The sequence below is a fragment of the Volvox carteri genome (genome assembly GCF_000143455.1).
Source record: "Volvox carteri f. nagariensis unplaced genomic scaffold VOLCAscaffold_24, whole genome shotgun sequence".
Taxonomy (NCBI): domain Eukaryota; kingdom Viridiplantae; phylum Chlorophyta; class Chlorophyceae; order Chlamydomonadales; family Volvocaceae; genus Volvox; species Volvox carteri.
Window position 1 is genome coordinate 1,582,098 of NW_003307567.1, and position 9,360 is coordinate 1,591,457.

A 9,360-nucleotide genomic window follows, 5' to 3' on the forward strand; every position below is an offset into this window, starting at 1 on the left:
GACAAACCCAGATTGGCCCAGCTGAAGCGCTCATCCTCAAAACCAGATACGGTCCCCCAACTACTGCGCTACGGCTGTTACAAGATGCGAAGCAGGGCAAACATCATCGCCGAGTATGTTTTACATAACTTCTTTTCACAAGCATTGCTTATTACGTGTTTGCACTTTGAGGCTGACGTCTGCTATCCAGGCCCGTTAGCCAGTGCCCAGGCATGTTGTGCATGGTAGGACGCGGTTGCTGGTTATTTCTGTTTGGGTATTTTTGAGGTGAACGTTCGGGGCTAGGGGTAGGCTTGCGTGCCCTGCACCGTGTGCTGCTGATTGTACATTATTTTGAGCGCTTGGTTTGGGCTACTTATTGTTGCGCTCAGGAGAATCGATGAATATAACTTGCATGATGAGATTGGAACGCTGGTTGGCGGCCCGGGGTCCCTTAGCATGCGCGAGTTTATCTCGGTGGTTGAACCAGCGCCCAGGTGGGCAGGGCCCAGCGGGTGAGGCTCGCTCAGGAAAGAATGTTTGTCAGCTAGCTTGGGTGGCAAGGGACCGGGTCTAGTGAGCGGATTGGAGGTGATTACATGTTGCTGTGAGGCCTGCTGGTTGAGGTCCCAATCTGTTTTTTCGGTGGTACGGCGAAAATACTCTCGTACGCATGCGTGGAAGCTGCTTCCCGGTGTTCATAGTTTTGCATGGTGAAGTAGTTCCTGTTCAGTTGAATGTCGGTTTTCAGTAACATATTTTTCTTTCAGGTTTGTCGCTTCGCTCGTCTAAGCTCTGGGGAAAAACTTGACTGAGGTCGTCCCATAATCAATAAGTGATAATGAGTCCATGTCCGTGATCCTGGAGAGTATTCCAGTCACAGTCCCGTTACATATCTCATATGTAAGGCGAAAGCAGAAATTATCGAGAGCTGTATTCTGGGGCTACTTCCTCACGGTGCTATGTTACTCTCAAAAACGTTGGCTTCCAACTGCTATTCTGCGCTAAAGCGTTGACACGGTCCCATTAGTACTGTCGAGGAGGCAGGACGGGACTTTTACATAGCCCAATAAACGCGTTTCGGCTTACAAGCTTACTGGACCTGAAAGACGACACGATGTTCAATTCATATGCACGAATTTGCATAGATGAACCTGATGAGGAAGAGGCCGCAGCTACGCGTCTTATTCGCGAGGCGGCAGGTAGGTAATGGGTAACTGCCCTGCCCTACGACTAGCATTTTAATATCTACAGACTGCCGAACACATCTGCATTCCTCTCGGTCGTGTCGCTTTCGGCCTGGCTTGATACTGCGCATCGGACCGGCCACCATCCATCCTCTTCACCGTTTAACACCGGCCGTCTGCAGTCTCAACCTTACCTGCCTCAAACTTTCATTTACCCTTTGTCGCATCATGGACAACCTCCCTTCCCCAGGCGGCGTCACCATGCCGACCGCTCCCACCACAATAATAACCAGCACAGGGGCCGTTCGCGGACGCACACAGCAGCAGGTACAGCAGCGGCGAGGCGGCAGCGGCAGCCGAGGCAGCCGCGGCACAGATCCACCTCCGCGGACAGCCGTGGGGCCCCCCGTGTTTTTCCCCTCCACCTCCTCCGGGGGCCCCGCTGTCGGCAACCTGATCGACCTGGGCGACGATTCGGAGCCACGATCTCGGTCCACGTCCACGTCATCGTTGACCCAGGGTCGCCCTTGGGGACGTCACCCAGCCGGCCCCCCACAGTCTGCAGTGGAGCTGGTGACGTTGGCACAACACGGTGCGTGTCTGTGTGTCTGTGTGTCTGTATGCATGTCTGTGTATTTGCGTGTGTGTGTGGGGGGGGGGGAAATATGGGGGGATGTGGAAGGGCGGGTTTTGAATTGTGGGGGGAACCTGCAGGTGTTTACCTAACGCATGGGAAGGGTGTATCCATACCTATGTGTGTATCTGTATGTATGTGTGTAGATGTAGGTTGGGGATGTGTATCAGCCAGGCAAGGGGAGTGGGTGGCAGCAGCTGGGCTGGGGGTGTATGGGCTGGGGTTGGGAGGGGGGAAAGACGAACCACGAACGAGTGAAGCTGCTGCCAGTGCAAGAGTGTAGAGTGTGGGAAGGGGGGGGGGAGATGTGGGTGTCCCAACGGCGCCGAGTGTGCGTGTGGTCGACCAGGTGTGTAGTCCGGGTTGCCTCTGTAGACCTAGCTGAGCTGAGCTAGGCGGCCGAATGAATTTCCGGAAAACTGGGTGCATGCATAGATTCGGGCGGTGGGACAATCGTGTTTGGATTCTCCTCATCCTCCTGGCTCACCTGTATATAAGTGTGTGTCTCTCACTCTCTCTCTTTCTCTTTCTCTCTCTCTCTCTCTCTCTCACTCTCTCACACGCACACACACACACACACACACACACACTCAACGCCCTTTCACCCTCCCATACGCTCACCCTCCGGCGCAGTAGACCCTTTCTTCGACTTCACTTCGGGGCCCTCATCAACATCACCATGGGGCACAACAGCAACCTCCTCCTCCTCCTCCGCCTCACAGAGACACTTACAACACCAGCAGCACCAGCAGCAGTGGGTTCCAGGGGGCCCAGCAGCAGCAGCAGCAGCAGCCGCTGTCACACCTCAGGACGGACGCCAACCACAGCACCCGCTGGACCTCCTGTTTGGCGGAGTGAGAGAAGATGAAGGGGGGGAAGGGGGGGAGGGGGGAAGGGGGGTATATGAGGCGCAGCGTCTGCATGTGGGCATGCGGGGGAAAGCGGGGGTTGCTGGTGCGAGGGACTCCGGGGCGCGGGAACGGCGTGGAAATGTAACACATACACACCACAAGCGGCACGGCACAATGCAGTTTGGAATGAGCACATACATACATACATACATACATACATACATATACACGTAACACATGCCCTACGGTTTACCTGGCCCTTCCTGCATCCAGGATCAGCCCGACATTACCACCTCCACTTCCGCATTTAGTGGCGGGATAGGTGGTACGGCAGCTCGTACCTCTGGGCCCAGCTTCCCCAGCTTTGGCAGCTTCTCCGACCTCCTTCGTGGTTTCGGTGCCGCCTCTACTACTGGCCCAACGACCTCAACTGCCGGCGCGCAGGGCCCCGCCGCCAGCGGCGGCAGTACAGTCTGGGGCTCAAATAACGCAACGGCCCCTCCCTCGACCACCGGCGGCCCCGCGGCCAATCCATGGAACCATCAAGTGACCCATGGGTCGGCATCTGGGTCCGGACCACCCAGTTCCGGTTGGTTTGGATCGGGTCCTGGTTCGTCGTTGGTTCGTCACCACCACCACCACCATTCCCAGAGCACCAATGGCATCGACGACTTGCTGATGCAGCAACGGGCAATGCGAGAGGCCGGGGGGGGTGGAGGCCCAACAGCAGTGGCGGCGGCGGCGGCGGCGGCGACGGGGAGTTTGAAGGCCGCAGGACCGGGGCTCGGAGCGGGAGCGGGGGCTGCGACACCAGGGGTGCGAGTGGGGATGGGATTCGGAGGCGGAGGTGGAGTGGCAGTGGAACGTGTAGAGGAAAGTGGGGGAGAAAAAGGAGGGGAAAAGACGAACCACGAACGAGTGAAGCTTTGCTGCCAAGGAAAGAGTGCTTCGCGGCATATGTTGGGTGGTGGGGAAGGGGAAGTTGGGGAGTGGGGAAGTGGCAGGCAGCTGTGCGGGTGGTGGTGGTGGTGGTGGTGGTGGTGGTGGTGGTGGTGGTGGTGGTGGTGGTACGCGGGCTGCGGCCCCGGCGTCTCTCCGCCTTCTCCTCGGACTCCCGGGGAGTGCGCATTGCCTGGTGGTGGGGACCAGGCGGGGACTGGGGATGGAGCTACCGGGGGATTTCGATAACCAGTCGCCGATGCGGCGGTTTGCGCTTATTGCTATTTAGCCACATGTCACACATCAGGAGGTGTCGGTGTGTACGTCTGTCTGAGTGTGAGTGTGAGTGTTTTTTTTTCGGTTCTCCTCGTAATAAAGCATGAATGCATGTGGTTCAGTTGTCATTGTTCTTCCCTCCCCCACCCTCCCCCCACACGCACACGCACACCCACACGCACACGCTGGGTGGTCGCTGCTGGCAACCCCGGCTGCTCGTAATCATGTACGACTTAGTTCGTACATCGTACATTGCATCGTCGTATTGTCCTTTTTTCGTCCGTCCACGCCGTGGCCCCTCATTGCCTCTCATCTCCCCCCGTCTCCAAGTTGAGTGGGGGAGGGGTGCTTGGGGCCCGTTGGCGCGCAGTCGGATTGTGGGTTTTTATTTCTATTTTGGCACGAGATTTTATATAATTCTTTTTTGCGGATTGGAATTGCAACCCCCTGTGGGTGTATGAAACTTTGGTAAATTTATCTTAACCTGGTAATGTTTTTCCCCCTTCTTTTGTCGTCAAGTGTGACGTCAGGATTATTATATGAGGGTTGTTTTTCCCTTTTTCCCTCTTAATAATTGTATAAATATTTCAAATACAAATAAATTGTATAAAAAATCTTCAAATACATATAATCCCCCTTCCCCCCTCTCTCTCTCGTGCAATCCCCCCCGCGGCGGCCCGATGACCAGGCTCCTGCCGTAACGCGGACCAACCAACACCCGGGGCCGGGGGACACCTTCGACCCCTTCGCCGAGCGCACCCCGCCCACCACCGCAAACAGCAGCACACCATACTCCACCATCCCCGCCGCAGCCGCCGTCACCACATCTTCGGCGCCACCACCGCCGCCGGGTCGTAGCGCCTCCAGCATTGCTGACGGCGGTGGCGGCGGTGGCGGTGGCGGCGGCGGCGGTCCCGACGACGCCAGCTTTCTCGCCGGCAGCGGCGGCGGCGATGGCTATTCTATGAACCATCGGGAGCTGTTGCTTTATGCCGTACCGCTGTTCCGGGACAAGTTGGTGTTTCTTCCCGTTGTCAACTGGAAGGACGAGGAAGACACAACCAGTGCGTGTGGGCTCCTTGGCCCCCTTGAAAAAGGGGGGGGGATGGGGGGGAGCGAAGGGGGTGGGGGGGGGTCGACAACAAGGCACAGAGGAACGGGGGGAGGGGAGAAATTCCGGGCGGACATGTACACCCCTCGAAGTGGTCATTACTGGGCTGCTTGGTGGGAGTGGCGTGTTTGATTGAGATGAATTTGAATTGCTTGCGACCCCGCGCGCGCGCGCGCGTGTGTGTGTGTGTGTGTGTGCCTGTGTGCCTGTGCGCCCATCTCTTCCCCTCTCCGGCGCCTCTCCATATTCGTAATTGGGAGGTAATGAGATTTTGGAGTTGGTTAATTGGTTGGTTGGTTAGTTGGTTTTGCTGTTTGAGCCATGCCCTGCTTTCTCATCCCCTTTTCCCCTTTTCCGATTTTGCACATACACCCCCCCACCCCCGCCCGCTCCGTTCAGCCGTGCTGGGTAAGGTGTCTGCGGGGGTTTCCAATGTGCAACAGAACCTGAGCAACATGTGGCACAGCCTCAAGGACAAGGGAGATTTCTCGGCAAAGATATACAAGTGAGTACGGCGCACGAAAGTGCCGTACATCTGACCATTTATCAAGTGGTGTACGGCAAAGTAGTATTTGTTTAATGGCAGGAAGAAGACTTTATTTGGAGGGGGGAAGATGAGTCTTGGGGTTGGTAGTTGGTAGTTGGCGATCAAGATTTGAGTCGCTATGCCGCATGCCTGTCGTAGAAATGGATGTATGGTGGGCATGGGCCGCCGGTACGGCGTCCGGCATTATGTCAGTTGGTACGGCAGGGGGAAAGCGACGGCTCCATTGCGCCACCACCGATAGCAACACACCGTATCCCCCTCTGGTGGGATGTAAAGTTACGCATCATGCGACACCCCTCCACTTATTTCTTTTTCAGTCTCCTCGCCTTTGCTATAGTTTATAAAAATGCGGTGTCCTGCTCCTGGTACCCTCCCCCTCCCCTCTCTCTCTCTCTCTCCCTCTCTCTCATCCTACCCCTACCCCTACCCCCGCCCCTACCCCTACCCCCTACCCCTACCCCTACCCCTACCCCTACCCCCACACCCCCAGGGCGGGTCAGGCCATTTTGGAGAACATGAACGCGGAAGAGCGGCTCATGAAGAACATCCCCAAGAAGGCAAACAAGGTACGGGCCGTGTGGGGCTGAGGAGGGCCGGGCTGAGGAGGGCCGGGGGGTGGAATGTATGGTTGGGGGGGAGATGTGGGGGTACGGGAAGGGAGGTGGGGCTGGTGAAAGGGGGGCTAAGAGAAGGGCGGGTCCTTTGCAAACGACCGCCACCGCCACCGCCAGTGGCGGGTAGGGGAGTAGCCCTCCGGTTGCGAGTTACCCCTCCCCTCTGACCTCCCCCCGTGTTTCCCCACCCACCCCCGGGGCTGGTTGTACGGGACCAGCTGTTACCAGTTGCTGTTAATGATGATGTCTTCTTTCCTCCTCTCTTGGAAGATGTGATTTCCTTACATATATATTGCTTACATACACGTCCTCCCCCCCGTCCTCCCCCCCGTCCTCCCCCCCCTCCCCTGTGTGTGGTTCGTCTTTCCCCCCCCCCCCCCGGCCCCTGTTGCCCCCCAGCTGGTGGTCCACCACCCCGCCACCATACCCCCGGACGAGGTCCAGGACCAACTAACTCAACTAACTGCACACTTCTGTTACAAGTCGGTTGGCAAGGCGGCAGTTGCGGGAGTGATGTTGCCCGTGGCGGTTGGGCTGGAGGTAAGGGACACCAACAACATTTGAAAAACAGTGGCAGTAGCTGTAAGCAGTGGCAGTACCGCCAGTGCCTCCTCCCCCTCCTTCCCCCCCTCCCCCTCCCCGGGATTGTGATCGCAGGTGATCGCAGTCCCCGGCCTCGGGTGGTACACCGCCTACCAGCTGTTCAAGTCGACCAGTGCGGCCGCGGGCGGCTCCCGACTGAACAACTACCTCAAATCGGACAAGTCGGAGGTCCGGGTGTGTTATGCGCCTTCGACAAAGTGAGGAGGAGGAGGAGGAGGAAGGGGGGGGCTGCTGAGGCTGCTGCAGGGGGCGCTGCTTTCTATTTCGGGGTATTTGTTTGGGGGTTTGGGAGGGAAGGGGTGAGAGGCTTTCTGCGGGCAGGGGGAAGAAATGGTGTGGGATGGGACGCCGTGATGAGTACTTTCTTGCACCGAAACCAATACATGTGCACGTACATACATACAAACAATGCGACGTCCTTCCAAAAGGTTCATCGACGTCTCCATCCATCCAACCCTCCATCCAGCCCTCCATCCATCCATCCACTCGCTAGAAGAGATTTGCCACTTACCACTATTTGACGTGACCGCTTGCTCTGTTAAAGTGACTTCCCCCCGCGTGTGTGTGTGTGTGTGCCGTCCTCTCCACGCGCCATTCAACAGATATGTGTTCAACACACACAGAGACACACACACACACACACGCACAACACAAACAATGTGTTCCCTTCCCCTCCCCCTCCTCCCCTCCTCCCATCTGTCTGTCTGTCTGTCTGCCTGTCTGTCTCAGAATGGACTTGTACATCCTGAAGTCGCGGCTATCACCGGACGGCGTCCTGGGCTCCGAGGATATCGAGGACCTGTGTCATGACGTCATGGAGCCCTCCCTGCTGCACCCCCTCACGGAGCTCCGAAACCGACATCTGAGGAAGACGCAGGTAGGGGGCTGGTACGTGCCGGGCTGGGTGGTTGGGAGAGAAGGAGAGCGCTCTGGGGGGTACTCAACTCTGCATGCACACTTGGCGGTTGGTTGGTTAGTCGGTTGGTTGGTTAATCGGTTGGTTGGTTGGTGCTGGTTAGTTGTTTGGTTGACACTGCTGCGGCGGCGGCGTGTGTGCATGTATGTACGTGTGTGTGCACATGCGGCTCCCCGGGGTAAAAGGACCCGCTCTCCTTTCCGGGCCCCGTGTCACACAAAACACAGCAACCCGCTACGGCCCGGTCGTTTGCGGCTCCGCTTCCCTTCCCACACCCCTCCACTTCCCCACCCGGCGCTACCCCACCCTATAATGGTGGTGGTGGTGATTATTATTATTATTATTATTATTATTATTATTATTATTATTATTATTATTATTATTATTATTATTATTATTATTATTATTATTATTATTATTATTATGACTGGTTGGTAAACATATTTCTTGATGCAGTATCCGTCTATAATCCTGCAGAGTATCCCTCTACTTTTCTGGTATCAGCTTCACCCCTTCATGGTTCGCCTTCCCGACCCGACACCGGTCTTTTGTCCTCCATGTGAGGCACCTGAGGGGGGTTCCGTAACCGGGGGTTCTTTAAAGCCCTTGCCCTTCCACCAGTAGTATCCCATCCCGTGTTGCCGTACGTTTTTTTCCCGTACAGACCACGAAGGCCGATTACGCGCTGCTGCCCATGAGCGCACCCGACGTGGACGAGCAGTACGGCAGTGGACCGAAGAAGAAGGACTGATTACTGCGTCGAGGGGACCCGGACGGGAAGTTTGGTGGTGCGATGTGTGTATATGTATGTATGTATGTATGTATGTGCGTGTCTGTGCTTGGAAGGGGGAGGGGAGAAACAGCCGCGGGTGTTTTAGAGCACTGCAGTACCACCAAATACAAATACAAATACATTACATTACATTACAAATACATGTATACTTTAGGAAACGATCAGACAGGACAGACAGACAGACAGACAGACAGGTAGACAGATAGATGTACGGACGCACAGGCGCCGATGGGCAATTGCTTAGGTCCTGAGACCGCGATGGCTTAGCAGACAGACGGACAGACGCACAACTGTTGCGATGATGTGGTGATGTGTGCAGCTTGGGAGGCACTGCACTGGGAATGTGTGTGCGTGTGTGCAATTATAAAAACATGTGGTGCTGTGCTCGAACGGTTGTCGAATGGTTTATTGAAATGGCCTCTCATCCTCCTCCTCCTCCTCCTCCTCCTCATCGGGGTGTCAAATAGGAGATGCGGTGTGCGTGTGTGGGCTGGTGGGATGCTGCTGTTGGCGCTGCTGCTCTTATATTGCTGTAGTAGTATTATAGACTTTCTCATTGTCGTTGTTGTTGTTGTTGCGAGGGAGGAAAAGAGGGGAAAATGTCCTTCTTGTTGTTGCTGCTGCAGGATGCGTATGTGTGTGTGTGTGTGCGTTGCTGTGCGGAAACAGACATTCTAGGTTTTGCATTTGACTCGGTGCATGTAGGCAGGCAGGGGGGCTGTATGTGTGTATGATGTGTGAAACAGGGGGGTATATCTTCACCCGTGGCAGCTACCCGGCGAAACCCTGCCTTCCCCGGTATTTCGGGGCAAACCCTCATCCAGTCACCCTAGTCAACTTCTCAATGGATCGCTCAGGTTCCGCACTCACCACCAGCATCCAACGGAATCTGCCGGATCGATGGCGGCCC

The 9,360-nt window shown here is 56.2% G+C and overlaps 1 protein-coding gene across 1 annotated transcript in view; it reads left to right on the top strand.

Annotated features, from left to right (window-relative positions):
* Positions 1-8,408, top strand: part of VOLCADRAFT_117874 (uncharacterized protein) — a gene marked incomplete at both ends in the record, with an annotated part of 10,112 nt that extends 1,704 nt beyond the window's left edge. The window contains 8 exons of the mRNA XM_002951520.1: positions 3,303-3,467; positions 4,555-4,930; positions 5,377-5,482; positions 6,015-6,090; positions 6,538-6,678; positions 6,796-6,938; positions 7,471-7,618; positions 8,322-8,408. Coding sequence (XP_002951566.1) covers positions 3,303-3,467; positions 4,555-4,930; positions 5,377-5,482; positions 6,015-6,090; positions 6,538-6,678; positions 6,796-6,938; positions 7,471-7,618; positions 8,322-8,408 — 1,242 coding nt within the window. The remainder of the gene's footprint in view (positions 1-3,302; positions 3,468-4,554; positions 4,931-5,376; positions 5,483-6,014; positions 6,091-6,537; positions 6,679-6,795; positions 6,939-7,470; positions 7,619-8,321) is intronic.
* Between the last annotated feature and the right edge of the window lie 952 nt (positions 8,409-9,360).